Source organism: Rhipicephalus microplus, chromosome X (assembly GCF_043290135.1).
Source record: "Rhipicephalus microplus isolate Deutch F79 chromosome X, USDA_Rmic, whole genome shotgun sequence".
Lineage (NCBI taxonomy): Eukaryota > Metazoa > Arthropoda > Arachnida > Ixodida > Ixodidae > Rhipicephalus > Rhipicephalus microplus.
In genome coordinates this window covers 287,890,129-287,911,798 of record NC_134710.1, presented here as the reverse complement: position 1 = coordinate 287,911,798, position 21,670 = coordinate 287,890,129, and the positions used below count along the sequence as shown (strand labels likewise).

The 21,670-nt window shown below is 46.2% G+C and overlaps 2 protein-coding genes across 9 annotated transcripts in view; one reads left to right on the top strand and one right to left on the bottom strand.

Moving 5' to 3' along the window:
- The window catches only part of LOC119161430 (ribosome biogenesis protein BMS1 homolog), a 166,620-nt gene extending 163,290 nt beyond the window's left edge, over positions 1–3,330 (bottom strand). For all 3 annotated transcript variants that reach the window (XM_075879293.1, XM_075879295.1, XM_075879294.1), the window contains exons 1-2: positions 2,937–3,330; positions 1,859–2,049 (exon numbers count right to left, since the gene is read on the bottom strand). In XM_075879293.1, coding sequence (XP_075735408.1) covers positions 1,859–2,049; positions 2,937–3,103 — 358 coding nt within the window. In that variant the 5' untranslated portion in view covers positions 3,104–3,330. The remainder of the gene's footprint in view (positions 1–1,858; positions 2,050–2,936) is intronic.
- An 8,337-nt stretch (positions 3,331–11,667) lies between these two features.
- Positions 11,668–21,670, top strand: part of Dora (zinc finger SWIM domain-containing dorado) — a 254,430-nt gene continuing 244,427 nt past the window's right edge. For all 6 annotated transcript variants that reach the window (XM_075879288.1, XM_075879287.1, XM_075879292.1 and 3 more), the window contains exon 1: positions 11,668–11,989. In XM_075879288.1, coding sequence (XP_075735403.1) covers positions 11,806–11,989 — 184 coding nt within the window. In that variant the 5' untranslated portion in view covers positions 11,668–11,805. The remainder of the gene's footprint in view (positions 11,990–21,670) is intronic.

Here is a 21,670-nt window from a genome sequence, read left to right as displayed (position 1 = left end):
GGAAATTTTGACCACCTGGGGTTCTTTAACGTGCACCCAAATCTGAGTACACGGGCCTACGACATTTCCGCCTCTATCGGAAATGCAGCCGCCGCAGCCGGGATTTGAACCCGCGACCTGCGGGTCAGCAGCCGAGTACCTTAGCCACTAGACCACCGCGGCGGGGCCTTCAGGTCGAGTCTCCCACCAGTTAAGTTGTTACAAGCGGCACCCAGGGAGACAAAGGAGCAGCGCTCTTTAATCCTACCACAAGTCGTCGCAAGGCTGCCGGCCTATGTTTGCCGTGTATAGTCTTTTAGTATAGGGAAGCGAGGCCCCGTGCCGTAAGTTGCTGTAAACAGTTCCCCGAGATGACCACAATGGTTTCCGCAGACACAACATCTTCTTTGGAAGATACAGCGGCGACAGCCGCAACTTGCCCCGCTAATTGAGCGAGCAGTCTTGTGGCCCTTTTGATGTATCCTGTCATCTCTGCGGGGGACCCCTCACCCAGTGGCTCTTACACGAGATGGAAGAGCCACGTTCGTGCCACATTGCAGAACAGTGACCACGCCTCGTTTACCTTGGCGGGTGTGGGCGTTACTCTCTCACGTTGTGTGTGACATTAGATTGGACAGTGCAATCTGCACCCAATCCCCGATCTAGGGGAAACGCACCCTTTATAATGAGCTACCCGGCTCATTGAAGAGCTCGCTATGTACAGAATGTAAATAAACCTTATGTTAAGTTCACCTTCCTACTGCCTCGGCATCCTCATCCAGGATCACCGGCACCTGGAAAGGCCGGTCGCAAAATTTACATGCACAGGGCTGCTGAACCAGAATGCAGCATGCCTGTCAATGATGATGACTGAATGGCGCACTCATGTTAATATTTCATGCTCATATTAATAGAATATTTCTGTCAAATTTGTTTGTAAAACTTGTTTCAGGTTTCCATGATATACTTAACTAGCAACTATGCCCCACCACGGAACTCTGGGATACGATCTCGGCATATGGCCCCATCAACGAGCACGTGGCAGTAGACAGAAGGCTTGATCGATTTTTCTTTGTGACAAGGGCACAGCAAATGATCAAAACACGTGCGCTATGCCAAACAATCTGCCGCACAAATGTAAGCTCGGCACGGCCACCGATACACATGTGTTCCATTAGATCTGTGATGGAGGACGAAAGACAGACACTGAAGTCGCGTGCAAGTGATGCATAGCAGTTACATGCTGAAGAAAATGCTATCACTGGCAGCTCCAAGCTATCAATTGCACCAGCAGTGCAGGCATGTCCAACACTGCCTGTATGCAAAAGCACGCAGCAAAACATTTTCATAAGGAGTAAAGGCATCTCTTTTATATTGTAATCATGTCATAAGCAAACCTATGACACATGCAGCCAACAAACTATCAGAAGCATTTAGCAGCCCTTCGAGGTTCACTGTAGTCTTCAGGATAGCACGGATAGCACTCGTCACCACAGTGCAATCCTGTAGACCACACCTTCACAGCTCATTGATAATGAGCAAAATAAGTTACATGGCTAACATATAAAAGCACATGTATTAGTAACTGGTTTTAGCAGCACAGTCCATGACCATTAAAGATGGCCCTACTCCTCCAAGCAAAGTCCTACATTACATAGTCAATCAAAAGAACTGGTTTTCTTTCCCAAAATAGATTTTGCTCCTTGTTGTTAAGGGTTTAATTAGTGTTGTAATAATATAGGAAATAATCAAAGGCTATCAAGTATGCACTGCACAAAAGCTGTCTGTCTCACGGTAAAGTGGCAAAATTGGAGCATTTTCAGTGCAGTAAAAATGCATTATATTGATGCGCAAGAGAATATGCTAGCTTACTCCTTACCAGACACAATAGTGATTGGTCCAGTTATAGTGCTCACAAACTGCCTTGTGAAGTTCTTAATGAGGCACTGCAGAAGGGTTGTTTTGCCAACTTTTGGAGGCCCAACAACAGCCACAATGTATGGTGGTGGCTCAACTGGGGTGCGATCGACAAGGGGGACGTGGTGTCGCTTCTCTTGTAAGTCCTTAGCCCTTGAAAGAGAAATTCAGGAATTACTTTGCTTCATGTTAGAATATGAAAGAGAAAGGCCATACCCAAACTGTAAAATATTCAGCACTGATTAAAAATTTCAGGTTTCTTGGAACATAGTCAAAGAATGAGAATACTGAGGTGTTAAATGTTCAATAAAAGAGAATTTATATGAGAGTAATGATGGTGTCGCTCCTCTACACTAAAGGAACAACATAAGAGACTTGCGAACGAAGACATAATAAATATGTGCAATAAAAAATTGAACTCAATGAACAATACATGCTCTATTTTCAAAATGAGCGTAATTATTAGTCAATGACAAACAACTGCATGCAATGAAATACACCTAGTCGCGTACATATCTCTCGAGTAGGTTCAAGATACCAGCCTTATAAACAGTCATATTCCATTACTCTTTATGTTAATTGAATTATTACATCATCGCAGACGAAATGCCAGTTATATCTCTAGCGCTATTAGCCTTGAAGAGAAAACAGCGTTGAAAATTTAAACGAACACAATGGAAAACAGAAGATGCCAGGCGCTGCCGCCGTCGTCGTCTGCATTCCTTTGTGTTCGTTTAATTTTATAGCGGCGCACAATGAACCAACTTTCCCGAGCTTTAACTCTAGCAAGCAATTAGTCTATATAATTTATTTAGATGGCATAAAACGAGAGTTCACACTTTCTTGTTGCGTTGTTTTTGCACTACGCGCCACTGCCTGCACATGCTTCATATCTAAAGCAGAATGAGCCAATCGAACGCAGATAAAAAGCAAGTACTTGGAACGCGATTGCGATACGCTATATGCGCATACAGCAAGACATTATAAGTGTTCACAGGAAACCATGCACTTCGTCGTACCGTGCGATGAAGCATACCAACCTTCTGAATTTTTTCTCTGCCTTCTGCACAGATTGGACAGAGAAGGCCTTCGGGTTTCGCTGCTTTGCCGTCAGTTCCTGAACATGTTCATTTTTCTTCTCTTTTTTGTCAGCTTTGCGACCACTGTGGCGAGCTCGGTGAGCTTTGGCTTTTTGGTCATCATCCATTGTAGCTGCCGCAGCCACGTGGGAAACACGGTGTAGGTGTGAGCTTCGAAACACGCCACCGAAACACAAAACAAGTGACCGCCACTAGTAAGTATTCCCTATATTAATACACAGAATTGCAACTCATTCCTGCGAGTGCAAATGAAAATACAAACGATTGCTTGACATGAACCCTGCACACACGCACAACGCAGGAGTCCCTTGACAAGTTGCACATGGCTAACCGGCACCCCCTATACTTTTTGTGCCTGCCGCGTGAGCACCGCCGCGCCGGCCATGCCCTCTTTCTTTACTCTCTCGATTCTGCCCCTCGACGCCGCTGGGCGGCTCTGCGCTATTACCCTCCATACAATAGGCATGATGTTGTGAGAGGAATATGGAAAGGGGTCATGGTTCCTGGTCTGACGTTTGGCAATGCGGTCTTGTGCATGAGATCAGAAGTTCAAGCAAGATTAGAAATTAAGCAACATGAAATTGGTAGGCTTGCTTTAGGAGATCACGGGAATACACCAAATCAGGGAGTACAAGGTGATATGGGATGGACATCATTCTAGGGCAGGAAAGCTAGCAGCAAGATAAAATTTGAGAAGCGATTGAGAGAAATGGGGGAGGAGCGTTGGGCTAGGAAGGTTTTTAGCTACTTTTACATGAAGATTGTCGATACAAAATGGAGGAAGCGAACCAGGAAATTGACTGGAAAATACTTAGAAAACAGCAGGTGGCCAAACCAAAAAGAACTATCGGTTAAGAGGAAAGTGAAGAAAATGGAGACTGACATGTGGAGAATTGGCATGATTAACAAGTCCGCACTAGAAATCTATCGAACTTTTAAGCAGTAAATTGCCAAGGAAAGGATCTATGATAATACCCGGCGTAGTTCTCTACTGTTTGAGGCCAGGACGGGAGTATTGCGAACCAAGACATATCGGGCCAAATACGAAGGGATAGACATGGTATGCAGTGCATGTGGAGATGAGGAGGAAACTGCCGAACACTTGATAGTGTTCTGTAAAGGGCTTCAACCTATAGTTCAAGATGATGGCGCAGAGTTTTTCAAAGCACTGGTGTTTGGGGACAGAAAGGGCAAAGTAGACTTTAAGCGGGTAGAATTAACTAGAAGAAGGTTGTCTGATTGGTGGCTAAAGTCAAGGCACGAGTGAAAATTAAACCCTTCACTGCAAAGTACCAGTCCTCAACTTTACTATTTAAAGAAAAAAAGACAAATCTAGTCGTTAGTTCACTAAATGTTATGGCTAGATGGCATTAGCCACCGCCCATTTTAAAGGGTACAGCCACATCCATCCATCTATAGAGTTACTGTATATGCTACCTTTAGGTAGCATATACAGTAACTCTATAGATGGATGGATGTGGCTGTACCCTTTAGAGTTACTGTATATGCTACCTTTAGGTAGCATATACAGTAACTCTAACCCCCCAGGACTACCGGCCACTCACAGTCACCAGCACTATGTACAGGCTTTTTACCCTGGATAAGTGGATGGGCCGAATGTAAAGGGCAGCTTACAGAGCTGCACAACGGTTTTCGCACGGGGCGGGGACTTGACGAGAACCTTTTCGTTCTCACACAATGTATGGAGATCGCCAGCATAGAAGGACGTTCATTGTTATGCTGCTTCATGGATGTCCAAAAAGCCTACGACAATGTCCCACATGATATCTTGTTCACTCGTCTAGCCACATTGGGTATGCCGGAGAAGCTATTGGCGACAGTGAGGCGTCTCTACGCCAACAATAGCATCATTGCCCAATTCGCCAATGTGAAGAGTGAGCCGGTAAGCGTGTGCAGGGGTCTTCGGCAGGGATGTCCGCTTTCGCCGATTATTTACCTGCTATACGTGTCGGGCATGGAGCGAGCACTACTCCAGTCCAGTCTTGGATTCCGCCTGAAGTATAGCACAAGCGGAATCAATGAAAATCGACGGTTGCCTGGCTTGGCCTTTGCGGATGGCGTGGTATTAATGGCTGAAAGCAACGCAGAGCTGCTGGCACTCCTGGACATCTGTGCGACAGAAATGAGTTCACTGGGCTTACACTTCAACGCCAAAAAAACCAAGGTTGTGCCATTTGCTGGCAACATCGCTGAAGCTGTAGATCTCAAGCTGGGAAGTGAGAACATTGCCATAGAGACTACATATAAGTACCTGGGTGTGCTACTCTGCTCTGAGGCCAGCATATATAATCAGCAGGAAGCCCATATCCGCCAAGCCTGACTGCATGCTGAGAGCATTCTTCGGCGTCACATCTTGTGGGGGTGCAACCGCTTCATCATGGTGCGGGACATATGGAAACTGGTGCACGTTCCCTGCCTGACATTTGCCAACGCAGTAGTCTGCATGACAGCCGCCACCAGAGAATCCATGGCTGGAGCGGCGGCAACGAGAAGTTGGCCGCATGGCGCTTGCACACGTGCCATGGAAGATCGAGTGGCAACCAAGACAGGGGGACCTCGGCTGGTCTGGTTTTGAAGCGCGCGAGGCCTCCAACAAGTTAGTGTACAGGGGTCTCCTTCAATTTATGTGCAGAGAGCGCTGGGCAAAACAGGTATACGAATACCTTGCGGCAACGTGTATGCGTACAACTTGGGTGAACCGGGTGTACCGACTAGAAAAGAAGTACGTATCATTCACAGAGCCGGTACAGGCGGAAACTTCAAGACTCTATACCAAGGAGGTGCGTGAACGGGTACGCGACAAGGAGGAGGAGCTATCGCAACACGCAATGAGTGGAAAAGCTACTCTCGAACTTTACCGCAACAGTAAAAGCACGATAGGCTCAGCTCGCATTTACGACAACAGCACCGGGAGTTCGCTTCTGTTCGAGGCACGAGCCGGCGCGCTTCTAACTCTTTACGTACAAGAGAACGATCAGTGGGGAGACGGCTTCGGTGCTGTGTCGTGCCTGCGGGAGTACGGACGAGACAATTGCGCATCTTCTGATTGAGTGCGGACAGATAGGACTCCCGCGCGCGGAGTCATTGCGCTCCGCGCTGGGCTTTGCGGAGGAAGATGAAGAGACTGATCTGCAGGCAGCGAGAGTGTTGATGCGGCGCCTTGAACGCTGGAGGGCAGTGGTTGTGGTATATTCTAGTGCAATATAGTTGTGGCACAGTGGTCGAGAACACAAGGTGACGCAGTGTAATGAGAGGCAGTGTCAAAGCGTAGTTGTGTTAGCAAACACAAACTGAGCGTACTCTTGTGCTTGTGCTTTCTTCTGATTTCCCCACCCCTTTCTGTTTGTTCGGTTTTCTTCCCTCTTGCTCAGCACGTCTGTTGGGTTTTTTATTGTTTTGTCTTACTTTTTTATTTTTTCTTATTTTTATTTTTCCCATCTGTGTGCTGGGGTGTCTTTACATATTATAAGTACACCCGCCCGTTAAAAAGGGAACAGCAGCAAATCATCATCATCTAGCAGACGACGCGCACCGGTTTTCTGCTCTTTTTTTTTTTTTGTCATCTGTTTAGAGTAATTGCGAACCTTGCTCGGAGTTGTTGCTATCACATTAAAATAAGTAGTATTCACGCGTAATAAATAATAAAGGTGAAATGAACTGTCAATATACCTCTTACCAGAGTGATAATTCACGTCCCAGTCACCTTGCAGACGACAAGTTTAACCCGTCGTTTGGTCGCAGTGGCAGTTGTAGGTCCGTCTGTTTGCTTCAGCGGTGATGACATCCTGCTTTTCCATCGGTCACAATGCGCTGCTGTTGCGTTCCGTTCTGCACTTCGTGCCAGCGAAAAAAAGAAGCAGATGTGTCCTCTCACGAAATTCCAGCGAACACTGAGCTACGTGAAAGATGGCTACGAGTTATTGCGCGGAAGAACTGGGTGCCGAATTCCACTTCAAGTTACTCGGCCATGTGCAGCCTACATTTTGTGGATACTGAATTTAGGGAAAATACCAAAAGACGCATGCTAAAGCCCGATGCGGTGCCAAGTGTCTTTCCGCATTACCCATCATACATGAGGAAGGAACCACCAAAGGTGAGAAGCTGTAGCAGCGCTCGGAAAAGAAAGCGCGATTCCTCAACGGACACGTTGGTAAGTCTGCCAAGTCAGGAAATCGATTCGCGCCCTGCACCGGCGCCAGAAGTTCGCGCAAACACGCTTGACGAAGCCACTGCAGCCCAGTAGCCGGCAACAACCAGAAGGTGTTGCTCCAAGCGACATCCAAGACTTGCCTTTTGTAGCAGCAGCTAGTCACTACTGTCATTCCGCAAACTTTCTTGAGCCAACTGATGCGAAGCCAGCAAAAGAGGGTGCGGGTGCGCGTGCCTTTAGGACCTTTGGTGTTCAATGCCGACAGCATAAGCTCCGCAACAGCCTTTTGGAGCGGAAAAAATGGCGCGACAAAGAAAGGGCGTGGAAGCAACGAAATGAAAGGCTGCAGGCAACAGTAGGTGCCTATAAGAAAGAGCTGCATAGTTTAAAGGAAGAGTGCTACGTAAGCAAATTTCTTCAAGTATTCAGAGACTGCGATCAAGGCTGCACTAAAGCCAGAGTGATAATGGACCAACTAAACTACAAGGTGAAAAAAACAAAGTGGTGTGAAGCCACTATACGACAGTGCGTGATTCTGAGAAGCCTCTGAACAAAGTCATACGAGTATATCAGGACCGAGCTCCTCACACTCCCGGGCCGAACATATGCTACAAAGATACATGTGAACAACTGCCGGAGAAGTAGGCTTCAGTGAGCTATTGAAGCAGAGGCTCAACACTGAAATCAAGTGCCTCGGGACGGAGCAAGCCAAAATCTGCAGCCTCATCATAGACGAAATGAGAATAAAGCAAAGGCTTGAATACCACAAACAACGAGACGTCTTCTTGGGAGACATAGACATGGGCGCTCTCAACCAAGTGTTGTCAGACTCGGAAAGAAGCTAACTCGCTTTTGTGCTTTTTGATCTGTGGCCTTCACTCTAGGTTTCGGATCCCAGTGGGATACTTCTTTACCAGATAATACGCTGGTGAACTACTTGTGTAAACGACCAAGCACGTCATCAAGAAAACTGAAGATAGTTCGAGCTGTGACGGACAACCAGAAAATAAACATCGCTGCAATGGAAATATTGTCAGGTGGGCAACCGAAAACCCGAGTGCCTCATCCCGCCGAACCAAGCCGCAGTTTGTTTCTGGCGTTCGATCAGAGTCACATCCTCAAAAAACATCAAATTGCAATTTCTGGCACGAGAATTGGGAAGAAATGGCGAAATTTCTTCAACCTTCATAAAGGACCTTAACAAGATGCAGCGGGGCTCGATTATCAAGCCGGTCAGTTTTCTCACGAGGTAACACGTCTATCCGTCTAATATGTAAAAAATGGGAGTCAAACATGCCGTCCAGTTGTTTTCACCAGCCGTGACAGACAGCGGCTTTGTCCTTCATGAAAGATCATGCCGGGCACACGTGCGACGCAAAGTTCGCCAGCGTCGGCCCAACTGTTGAGTTCATGCATGAGCAGATGGTTCGCCCTCACGGAATTCAGGAACTGCCAGCAGAATATTCACCAGAACTATCCGGACACCAGGCAGTTTGATGATCCTGAGCACTTCAAACTTCATTGGCTGGAACTTGTTTTTTTTTTTAGAATACATTGAAGATCTCAAGATCGCAAGCGCACCAATGAACTTTCTAACGAAAGAAACTCACCATGCACTGGTATTCACCACAGTCGCCAACGTCCAGTGTATCAGATTTCTGTTAGAGGGTTCAAATTTGAGTTGACTAGAAAGTTTTCAAGCGACCCCATCGAATACCTCTTTGGGACGCTTCGACTAACGTTGGCTGCAGTGATATCCTTGAAAGCGAGCCGAACTGGAGGAGAAGGTTATTACTCGAGTCGTTGCATATACAGAGGACAGCCCATAACGTCAACCGCTCTCTTGGAACCCTTCCCCCAGTGTAGACACACGGACTGCGCTCCATGGCAAAACGAGAGAGAGAGAGGGGCGCGTCATTATCCACCCCGCGAGTGCTTTGAAGACGCCGCTGCTACGTAGTCTACGCAGTCACCCCTGACAGACACTGCGCCGTGCTCCCGACCGGGTTGCAGAAATTAGGTGCCTCTTCTCATATTCTAACCACTACCATGTGCACCACCACCCCTGAGGAAAGAACCAAGTCAGTTTCGAAACGTCGGGTTCTGCAAAACTTTTGGTTGGAGTCTAAATCATCTCCCAGTTTCATACCCAACCAGACATACTTCTGTCGAATGTTTACATTCAATGATATGCTTGATGTCAGAAGCGCTCTTTCGGGCCTTGAGAAGATGCCGAAGACGGGCATCGTTGTGGCATTCCCACACAGGCAAAGTGCAGAGCTCAGCTTCGTTCACTTTCTCGGGGACCATTACTAGGAGCGGCGAGTCAAGCAGCACATCAACAAGCGTGGTCGCAGCAGTAAATTTGGTGCAGCACCTACTGCATGAACTCTGCACTTCAACGAAGCCGTTTATGCCCACGCCAGATATAGCAGCAGTTTCTCTCATCGCAGGATACATATCTCGCGTCGTGAGTAACTGCGAGCGCTGCGTGTCGTTAGTCTTGAAGGCAAAAGGGAGCAGCACCAGTGCTACGGACGGCTTGATTTCCCACCCGGACAGAGGTGGCTTGTGCTACCCCACTGCGGAGCTCGTGCGTGTGTTTGTGGACGTGATGCTTCTGCACCGCGCAGCTCTCCTTAAGCCTCTCAGCTGTGTGACCGTTGTGACCAAATCCAAAGGTGCAAATTAATAGAACTTGTGTGCAGAAAGTTCATGAAGCCGCTGTTCACAAACTATGCTGTCGCCTTCACCGATAAAAAATCTGTGGCCAGGCTTTATCAAAGGAAGCCGTTGTCATAGAAGTTTTTAAAGTTTTTAAAAGCTTGCACGACGCGCACGCACCTTCAACGTTGGACTGACTAGTAGCAGCATTGAAGGACTCTGCTAGTAGTTTCAGTTCAACCGTTTGTTTCTTAACTTGTACTGACTCATTTCTTCTTATTTTTGGTTTTTGTGCATATAAAACTGTTATGTCTTGTTTCATTACTTCAACCTGTGAATTCAACTTATATTTCGATCGGGATCGATATTTGGCAGAGCACTCCTTCGAGCACTTGCAAACAAAGAATAAGACACCTTACGACGCGTTCTTTCGTAATACGTTACCAAAACAAACGCACGAATGCGAAATTACCGAATACGAAGGAAAGTAATCGCATAAAATTTGAAAAAGACAGTGGCTGCACCACATCCACCCATAGCAATCAAACAAAAAGAGACCACGCGAGAGGGTAATAATCTGACGCTACCACGCGGTTACTTGGAGAAATAGAGCGCCAATCGTAGAGCAATGGGAACGGGTGCGACGCAACAGGCACAAATAGAGGAGGCGCTGGGCTAACTAACATGGCTCCCGCTGCAAATGTGTAAAAGCTCCGCACTTAAAATTTATTTTATTCTAATGAAAAAACAAAAAAACTCTTTCATAAATAATTTGAAATAACTTGTTTTGTTTTATTTTTGTAATTTTTGAATTGTTTATTGATATAAATATTTGAATTTATTGTCCAATCAGGGCTAGGTTCTGTGGTCTAATGCTCGGCAACCATGACCTACTACACTCCTGACCTGCCCAGAGAGCACCTCTTCCAGCGCCCACGTTCTAGTTCATACCTTCTGCCGCTAGGGCCGTAACCTACGAGCGGCGTGGCGCTAGTCAGCACCTGCTCGCTGACGTAATCTTCACTGTTTGTGGTCAAATTTTGACCAACAAAGCACTCGTAGTGCGTATTTATGATCCAAAATTTAGAATTATTCAGAAATAATAATACTAAAAGACATTCAGAATTTTTTTGCAATAAAATGCACGCGACCACGCATAGGCTGCCCTACATCGTGTAAATCTACGGGTTCCCACGTTTGTCAACCAGTGTGCTATAAATACTCAAGCGCTCTGAACACCTTGCTTAACCAGCAATGTATGGGAAGAAATAGTCACATATATGCCGCCAGTTCACTGCAGAATGCAGGCATTCTTATACCAGCGCCTACAAAACAACCGTAAAGAAACAGACGAACAGGTTATAGGTAGCGCCACCTACGGCGAGCGATTGAACGAGAGCGGGGACACGCGCTCCCATAGGAACCCCGCTATCTGAACAGGTCAGGAGTGTAGTAGGTCATGCTCGGCAACTACCTTCTTTTTATTAGTTGCGGATTGCTGTCGTCGCTATCACTAGGAGTGAAGTTTTAGTGTAAACATACATTTGGTCGCTTCCTAGGTACGCTTACAAATTTGCCTAATTTCTTCAAGCTTGATGTTGTGGCAGTAGCTTAACTTATGCTACAAATTTTGCGGCGTAGTTGACGTTCGCCATCTCAAGTTTCACGTATCTGAACCCACCGAGCGTTGAGGGTGAGAGAAAGAATAAGAAGAAAAAAATGGGCAGCTGAGCCCAGGACAGCTGACAACAAGGGATCCGAATATCGCTCATTTTCGGGGGCAGACTCGAAAGGACTGTTTTCGAGAGTTTCGCCGCAAGTTGCGGCAGCGTTTCGTCCCGAGTTCCGTCAAGTTTTGCTGCGCACCGAGATGAGCCCCACATCGGCGTCGGGAGAAACCCTGGATGTTATAATTTGGGAGGTATAAATTCCTGCGGGCCGCTCCAATCGGCCCAGCGGTGCTCAGGCGTGGTAATGTTTGACTGGGACGAAGGAGATCGCTTTTCCTTCGAGGACAGCGACCGCTTTGAAGAAGATTCTCTCTGCTCTTGGATCAGCGAGCCCGAAAGTCTCTGTAACAACTGGAGAGGTTGGAAAAGGCCGACGGGCAACACATCTCACGCTTCGGCGCTTCACGGCGGTCATTGTCGCTCGAAAGGTAAGCCTAGTTTTAGGCTTAAACTCAATTTTAATTAGTTTTCTGTCGTTTGCCGCAATGTATGAATTGAAATATCCGCTCGATAAGTGTATTGCCTACCACGCAAGGTTCTGGTTAAGCTGGACGCGCCAGAAATTAAGCCATCCAGCTCGGCCGTGGCACCTGACTCGAGGGGCGATGGGAAGCTTTTTTTATTTTTTTTTACTTCTTTTCTCTTCCCCTTCGGGCTGTCTCATTTTGATAGTTGCTATTTCTTGGTGTTCTTTCTAGAAGGGCGAAGAGTCGAAACTAATTGGTCCCTCTTCCGCAATGATGTTTGGTGTGGAGTAAAGGTGGAGTTTTTCAATGGGTGGGGTAAACATGTTCAATTGGCGTCTTTTGTTCTTGACCGCCTTGAACCCGAAAGAAACCACTGCAACAATTCTGTCCTTTACATTAGCGTTTGCTGTTGTAATCTTGATTGTTGGCTCCCATGGTTGTGAGTACTTGTCCCAAGAGATCGCACGTTGAGTTGATCACGAGCGTCTTCTAGGTCGGAGAGGAGTTTGTTGCGGGCTGACTCGCCCATTTCTCAGGCACTTTATTTTGTTTATTTGCTGAACTCCTGTTTGTTCGTTGGTGGAGCCGTGCATTCTTCTCCCAATCTTGCTGGCCTGTCAATGAATGCTGCCCAATGTCTTCAATAATCCCTATTTTCAACACGCGCGACAGCTTTAATTAATTTGCCGTTCTGATGACAATTGAAAAGGCACGTTTAGTTTATTGGTTTATAAGATTGCGCTATCAGGTGTTGTTGTCATGCACTGTCAGGTCCCGGTAAATTACTTTACTTCAGGCTGAAGATTCATGTGCGGCGATAAGCAATAAGTGCCCAAACTATGGGGTCATGTTTTCATAAAATGGTTTAGTAAGAATATGCATGAGTATAATACAAGTGTAATGTCTAAGTAGAGAGTTCTACCACCTTTTTGTCTGTTTCAGTTAATTCTCCTATACTTTGCATTTGAATCTACATTTTAACTATGCAAAGCTTGCCAGAAGCACATTCTACAAAATAGCCCAGGCATTGTTGTAATGACAAATACCCAGTATGCCTTCCCTTGGTTTAGACAGAGCATTTTTTTTATCTCATTTTGCCTGCTCCTAAACACAGCCACAGCACCATTCAAGCACACACATCTTCTTCAGCCAGTTTGTCACTGCTGCCTTTGAGCATTCATGACATACCTTCTAGCATGGAACCTTACTCATGCGTCATACCTAAATGAGTCGCATGTGTATAATTAAAATTTGACCTGATGGCTACGTAGTGCCAAAAAAAAGTTATTTCATAACAATATGCTGTGAGATTGGTACACTCATGAGCAGATTTATCTGGTGTGATGCTGCATGGGTGCCATCTTCCAATAATGTCTTAAAGGGTCACTAAAGTAAAAAAAGGAACAATTCATGTAGGGAGTGAAAGTTCAATGTATGAGGTCTAAGACGACAATAATATCAACAGCAGTGCCCTACTGACCGTGAAATTAAGGCGAATGCACGAGAACACATGCGCCTCAAGAAGGGCATTTGCAAAATGATCCCAATGGCGTCAGAGTTACCGCTTAAATTTAATCACTAGTAATAGAACTACCTGCATAAATAAAAACCTTCTGTGTATAAAGACACGTAATAAAATGTAGCTTGTTCGTTTTTATTTGATTCATGGAAAAAATAATTGCCGGACGTTACTATGGCGAATGGTGCGAGTGGTTCAAAAGTTCAATTTTCGCCTGGTTAAACTAGACAGGTCGTGCCACCTAGCAGGGCCCAGTTGAACCAAGCACGTCTGCCATATTGGAGGCCATAGCAGGAAATTGTTCAATGGCTATTGTTGCTGCTGTGGCTCTCGTCACTTTCGCTCTGCTGCTAATAATGTCGCCAGCTGCGCAGTAAAGCCAAGTAGCGTTGTGCATGGCAACAGTGACGCAAGACGGCCACTTTGAGGCGGCTAATTTGAAGTGTGCCAACGTAATGCGAACCACTAAAACGCTTATTTTATTTCAAAATAAGCACTTCCTTGGCACTAAGGTACCACTATGAGGTTTCTGGACTGCTATTTCAGCAATAAACATCAACTTAATATTTGCCTTTAGTGTCCATTTAAAGGGATACTAAACAAAATTTTTGCAACCAAGATTTTCAACCAAATTAAACGATTGGGTCCTGAAATCCATATAGCCAACCTTCATTCCAGGCAGAAACTACGGGAAAATAAATAATTTAATGCGTTTTCCACAAACTGCCGCGTCTAGCGGCCACGCTGTGAACTGCAGGAGGTGACCTCAGACCCACCCAAAACGGGCAAGCCAACAATGCCAGCCGTTGCTTGCTGGACATCGCGTCTTCCCAGATAAGAAGGTAGGATCCACACGTGCTCCGGACACAACTCTCTCATCTTCCCCTTCTGGTCCCCATAACCAGTACTAACAGCACGGGTTGTGACAATAACAATGCTCCCGAATGAGGGAAAGCATTAGCACTTTTGTGGAAGAGGGAGAGTAGAATGAAAGGAGAGGTGGAAAAAACGAAGAGGACAGGAACTCGTGCACCGTGCCTACGCCTCGGCGAATGTGGCGTCGCTGCTTCTGCTCGCTTGAGGCCGCCGGCTGCTGAGAGTTCATTAAAAATACAGCAACTGTTCAAAAATTTGGAAATTAAAAAATACAGCTAACTGTTAAAAATTATGGATATTAACTTTGTTTATCATAACAGTTGCATCTTCTAAATAGAATTACGAAGTTTTGTCAGTATTTCCACTTTTGTTCAGTATCCCTTTGAAATAAACTGAAACTGAGCAAGCACAGCCACACTGATAGAACTGCCTGAATATTTTTTTACCTTACTTGTTACCGAGATTTTAACAGCTGCAATCGCCAATGAAGGCACGGCAGGATCAAGAAAAGTAAAAATGGCCTGTAGCTAACATTTCTGGGTAGTAGGTTGAGAAACACATGTCGTCCTTGCTCAGCAGCAACATTGCTAGCAGTCATCTGTTGAAACTTCTGTAACCGGTAAGGTTAAAAATATTTAGATCTATGCGCTGCCTTGAGTATAGCTGTCTATGCTGAGATACACGCTGTGTAGAACTAGGTGTTATTTATAGATAGCACCTGGGCAGACTGACAGTAAAAGTAACACAACTAAGTGTGATAATGGTTGTTCATATTGTTACTTTTATAACTACAAAAGATTTTGTGCGTGCTTTATTTACTGATATCGATGTGACTTACACATGCATTTCTAAGGACAGCAGTTCAGTATATCTAGGTAAACAACACTTGGGTACTGTAAATGCACCTCATCAGAAGCCATGAGATTAGCTTGAACACATGCACATCCCACTGTACATTATGTCGCTGTCAGCTTTTCCAAAGCTTTAAATGTGGGCCTGGCCTTGTCATGACAAGAACTTTAAGTCCTGAGGGACAGGTATTTAGGGGAGCTATAAGCCTCCCGCTATATCAAGTCGGTGGCTCCGCCCACGATGGGACCGAAAGTCGAAGTTCCATCGCGATGTCGTGGGCCCTCTGGAGGGCCTGGAGTTGTGTATGAAGGCTGCTGCTCTTTAGAGATGCACCCCATTGCTCCTTCGTGATGGGCGGAGAGGCGTTAAGGGCTGGGCACAGCCAGAGCATGTGAATAAAGGAACATGAGTCGTGGCCACATTTGGGGCATGACTGCGAATGATGGGGGCCTATCCAGTGAAGGGATCAAGGAGTAGGATATGAACGGGTTTGAAATAGTCTAAATGTGCTCGCCTGAGGCTTGGTCAAATTGGGTGGGGGGCTAGAAAAATTTTTCAGGCCAGACGGTAGTGCGAAACAATTTCATAAAAAGTAGACAACGTATCTTTGTAAATGTCAACCTCGTTATGAGCATGGCTATTCGCGACAGCGCGGCACGTGAAATCGCGCGCTATCCGGTGAGCCTGCCCGTTAAGGTTACATCCGAGCGGCTTAACTGAACCATCTAGATGGACTGGAAACCATGCAATGTGGTAGCCTCTTTTGCTGCACTCCCATGTTTGTTGAAGTGCTTTCGCCACAATACTGTTCGACTGTTCAGACACAAGGGCGTTGGAGAAAGATCGGACTGCCGTACGCGAGTCCGAGAGTTAGCGGCGGCTTTTGTGCTGTGATAAGCCAGAGGGATTGCCGCTTTCTCTGCCACATGGGCAATTTTCACATAAACGGAGGCTGCATTGATGAGGTTACCTTCTACGTCAATAACCAAAATAGCAAACTTATTCCCACTGTGATACCTGGCAGCATCGACAAAGAGGGCTTCTAGTTTGTGCTGATTAATCTTTTTTAGCATGGCCTTGGCTCTCGCGCCTCTTCTACCCTCATTATGCACTGGGTGGATGTTACGTGGGACAGGGTCAACCATGATTTGAGTGCGGAATTCCCTGGACAAGTGAACTTTCGTCACCTGTTGATGCAGAGGCTGAATACCTGATTCTAAAAGCTTTATTCCTGGCTTAGAGGATGAAAGTCTTGTTATTTGAGCAGCTGTGTGAGCTTCTCGCTGCTGGTGGACTGTGGAAGGCCGAGCATGCGCTTGAGGCCGGTTCTAATTAGAGAAACGAGTTTGGCCTTCTCCACTTTAGCCCATTTAAGGTGCGGCACGATGTAAATAACATGGCTTAGAAAGAATGACTGGTAAGCTCTGATCAAATTGTTCTCTTTGAGGCCACCTCTGCGATTTGAAATGCGGGCGACAAGTCTTAGAACATTGCTTGCCTGCCCCGTGAGCCTGTTGAGCGCCTTCGAGTTACAACCCCTGGCATCAATGAGCAGACCTAGAATCTTTACGGAATCCCTACTCGCTATGGGCTGTCCACTTTAGCTCGAATTTTTATCGACAGAGTTTCCAGAGGCACAATGTTACAAACCCCTTGTCTGGACGGTTGGTATAACAGTAGCTCAGATTTATCAAGAAAAAGGTCAAGGCCTGTGTTTGAAAGAAAGTCTTCCATAGCCTCCAACGCGCTTTGTAAGGAGTGTTCGAGCTTAGCCAGAGAGACACCGGGTGTCCAGATCGGGATCATCATCATCATCATCAGCCTGACTACGTCCACTGCTGGACAAAGGCCTCTCCCATGTTCCGCCAGTTAACCCGGTCCTGTGCTTGCTGCTGCCAATTTATACCCGCAAACTTCTTAATCTCATCTGCCCACCTAACCTTCTGTTAAGGATCATAGCTGAAATCAAGAAGAAATGGACATGGGCCGGGCATGTAGCGCGTAGACAGGATAACCGCTGGTCGTTAAGGGTAACTAACTGGATTCCCAGAGAAGACAAGCGGGTTAGGGGGAGACAGAAGGTTAGGTGGGCAGATGAGATTAAGAAGTTTGTGGGTATTAATTGGCAACAGCAAGCACAGGACCGGGTGAACTGGCGGAACATGGGAGAGGCCTTTGTCCTGCAGTGGACGTAGTCAGGCTGATGATGGTGACGTTGATGATCCTTAACCCCCATTTGTTCCCTAATCCACTCTTCTCTCTTGTCTTTTATGGTTACACCTACCATTTTTCTTTCCATTGCTCGCTGCGCCGTCCTCACTTTAAGCTGAACCCTCTTTGTAAGTCTCCAGGTTTCTGCTCCGTAGCTAAGTACCGGCAAGATACAGCTGTCATATACCTTCCTCTTGAGGGATAGTGGCAATCTACCTGTCATAATTTGAGAGTGCTTGCCAAATGTGCTCCACGCCATTCTTATTCTTCTAGTTACTTCAATCTCGTGGTTCGGCTCTGCGGTTATTACTTGCCCTAAGTAGACATAGTTTTTTACAACTTGAAGTGTACTATTACTTATCTCAAAGCATTGCTCTTTTCCGAGGTTGTTGTACATTACTTTCGTTTTCTGCAGATTCATTTTAAGACCCACCTTTCTGCTCTCCTTGTCCAACTCCGTAATCATGAGTTGCAATTCGTCCCCTGAGTTACTCAGCAATGCAATGTCATCGGCGAAGCGCAGGTTGCTAAGGTACTCTCCATTAACTCTTATCCCTAACTGTTCCCATTCTAGGCTTCTGAAAACCTCCTGTAAGCACGCGGTAAATAGCATTGGGGAGATTGTGTCCCCCTGCCTTACACCTTTCTTTATTGGTATTCTGTTGCTTTCTTTATGAAGCACTATGGTAGTAGTTGATCCCCTGTAGATTTCATCCAGGATGTTTATATATACTTCATCGACGCCCTGATTCCACAGTGTCTGCATGACACGGCTGATATTTCTACTGAATCAAACGCCTTCTCGTAATCTATGAAGGCTATGTATAGTGGTTGGTTATATTTTGAGCATTTCTCTATTACCTGATTGATAGTATGAATGTGGTCGATTGTTGAGTAGCCTGTTCGAAATCCTGCTTGTTCCTTTGGTTGATTGAATTATAATGTTTTCTTTACTCTGTTAGCAATTACCTTTGTAAATAGCTTGTATACTACAGAGAGCAAGCTAATCGGCCTGTAATTCTTCAAGTCCTTGTCATCTTCTTTCTTATGTATTAAGATGATGTTAGCATTCTTCCAAGACTTTGATACTCTTCCCGCCAGGAGACACCTCGTAAACAGGGTAGCTAGTTTTTCTAACACAATCTGTCTTCCATCTTTCAGCAGATCTGATGTTACCTGATCCTCACCAGCAGCTTTGCCTCTTCGCATGCTCTCCAAAGCTTTTCTGACTTCTTCTATGATTACTGGTGGGGTGTCATCTGGGTTACTGCTAGTTCTTATAGTATTAAAGTCGTGGTTGTCCCGGCTACTGTACAGATCTCTGTAAAACTCCTCCGCTATTTTAACTATCCTATCCATATTGGTAGTTATTTTGCCTTCTTTGTCCCTTAGTGCATACATCCGATTTTTGCCTATCCAAAGTTTCCTCTTCACTGCTTTGACGCTTCCTCCGTTTTTCAGAGCGTGTTTGATTCTCTCCATCTTATACCTTCTTACATCGGATACCTTACGCCTATTAATCAACTTTGAAAGCTCTGCCAGTTCTATTTTGTCTGTTGTACTTGACACTTTCATGATTTGATGCTTCTTAATGAGATTCTTCGTTTCCTGGGAAAGCTTGCCAGTGTCCTGTCTAACTAGCCTGCTTCCAACTTCTGCTGCACACTCCGTAATGATACTCGTCAGATTATCATTCATTGTATCTATGCTAAGGTTGGTTTCCTCACTAAGAGCCGAGTACCTGTTCTGAAGCGAGACTCTGAATTCCTGTACTTTCCCTCTCGGTGCTAGCTCATTGATTGGCTTCTTGTGTATCAGTTTCTGTCGTTCCTTTCTCAAGTCTAGGCGAATTCGAGACCGTACCATTCTATGGTCACTGTATCGTACCTTGCCAACCACTTCCACATCCTGCACGATGCCTTGGTGTGCACTCATTATAAAGTCTATTTCGTTCTTGTTTTCGCCATTAGGGCTCCTCCATGTCCACTTGCGGTTTCCTCGTTTTCGGTAGAAGGTATTCAAAATCCGTAAATTATTGCGTTCTGCGAATTCTACTAGTAGCTCTTCTCTGGCGTTTCTAGTACCGATGCCATAATCTCCTACTGCCTGGTGTCCAGCCTGCTTCTTCCCTACCTTTGCATTAGTCTCCCATCAGTATTGTATACTGCGTTTTTATCTTACTCATTGCCGATTCCACGTCTTCATAGAAGCTTTCAACTGAAGCATCATCATGGCTGGATGTAGGCGCATAAGCCTGTACCACCTTCATCTTGTATCTCTTATTCAGTTTAATTACGATACCTACCACCCTTTCATTAATGCTATAGTATTCCTCTTTGTTGCCAGCTATGTTTCTGTGAATTAGGAACCCCACTCCCAGTTCTCTTCTGTCGGCCAAGCCCCGATAGCAAAGGGCGTGCCCATTCTGTAGCACCGTATATGCCTCATCTGTCCTCCTAACCTCACTGAGCCCTATTATATCCTATTTGACACCCTCTAGCCCCTCGAATAGTATAGCTAGACTTCCCTCACTAGATAAGGTTCTAGCGTTAAACGTTGCCAAGTTCAGGTTCCAATGGCGGCCTGTCCGAATCCAGAGATTCTTAGCACTCTCTGCTGCGTTGCAGATCTGACCGCCGCCGTGGTCAGTTGTTTCGCAGCTGCTGGGGACTGAGGGCCGTGAGTTATTTGATGTATGCATGAGGGAGGTAGTGGCCAGATACTGCACCAGGGTGGCCAATCCTTCTCTGGTGAGGGAGTGCGTTCCCGGCGGCGGTTACCGGTGAGGCCGCACCCCAGGCCTCGTAATGCAGTTCCATCACCACGCGGATTTTTTCCTTATCCGGTTGTGAACTGCGCGGCACCGGGATTTGAACGACGGACCTTTTCATTGAGAGGCGGATGCTCTAACCACTACGCCATCGCTGCTTGGCATCGTGATGTCGTCCGCATAAATGGCGGGACCCATGTTCGGGATTGGAGCAAGGTGTGTGGAGAGCCTGTGTATGATGATATTAAATAAAAGGCGGGAGAGCACGAAACCCTGCGGGGTGCCGCAGCTGCCGAGCTTGAAAGGCCCTCCCCAGACCGTGCCTAGCCACAGATGTGCCTTGCGATCCACGAGAAACGACTTGAAGTTATGAAAATGCTGGCCCAGGTTAAGAGAGGAAATCTCAGTGAGGATGTGTTTATGCACCACCCTGTCGAAGGCCTTGGAGAGGTCTAGTGCGAGGATTTCCCTCATGTCGAAAGTCGTGTTATCAAATATAGCTCTCTTAAGCAGAAGCATAGCATCCTGTGTGGACAACGCCTGTCGAAAGCCCATTAGGTTGTGTCTAAAGAGCTCCTTGTTTTCCATATATTCTTTAAGCCTGTTATGGATCGCATGCTCCGCAACTTTGCCAATGCATGATGTAAGGGATATGGGTAGCAGGTTGGTTAGATGTGGGGTCTTGCTAGGTTTAGGTATAAGGAGGATCTTTGCGTTGCGCCATTCTACTGGAACATGCCCCGTTTTTATACCTCGTTTAGTTTGGACGTAAGTATCTCGATTGCCCTGTCGTCCAAGTTCCTGAGCAGTTTGTTTGTGATTCCATCGGGTCCTAGCGCTGATCTGCCATTTAAATTGAAGAGAGCATGTCTGATCTCTGACACGGTGAATGGTTCATCTTAAGTGGGTGCCGTGATTCCTGTATAGTATACTTGCTCTGAGCTATCCCCATCCTTGGCGAGGGGTAGATAGGTATTTGCTAGGTTGTTAGCTGATCCCTTTTCGGGTGACACCGATGGTGTTTTCCTTCTTTATGAGCCTATTCGTTGCAAAGCTGAGGGTGCTCTTCGACTGTTGATTCTTAAGAAGACTTTTCAATAAGCTCCATTTGCTACCTCTGCGCATACACTCGTCTGTTTTGGTACACGTCTCATCCCATTGCTGTCAGGCGAGCTGTTTCGCGTATGATTCAATCTCCTTGTTAAGAGGTGCGAGTCTTGCTCTCAGTCCGTGGTTATCTCTCTGGGTCTTCCACTTGGTCAAGAGGGCGTGTTTTGCCTCCTGGAGGTGAGCAAGCCTCGAGTCCATTTTAGGAACCTCCAGGTACGTGTTGATTTCCTTGGTTGCTGCTTTAACGGTGTCGTTCAGGTTCTTTAACAGTTCTGGACCATAAGTTTGTGCAGTATGTGGTGCA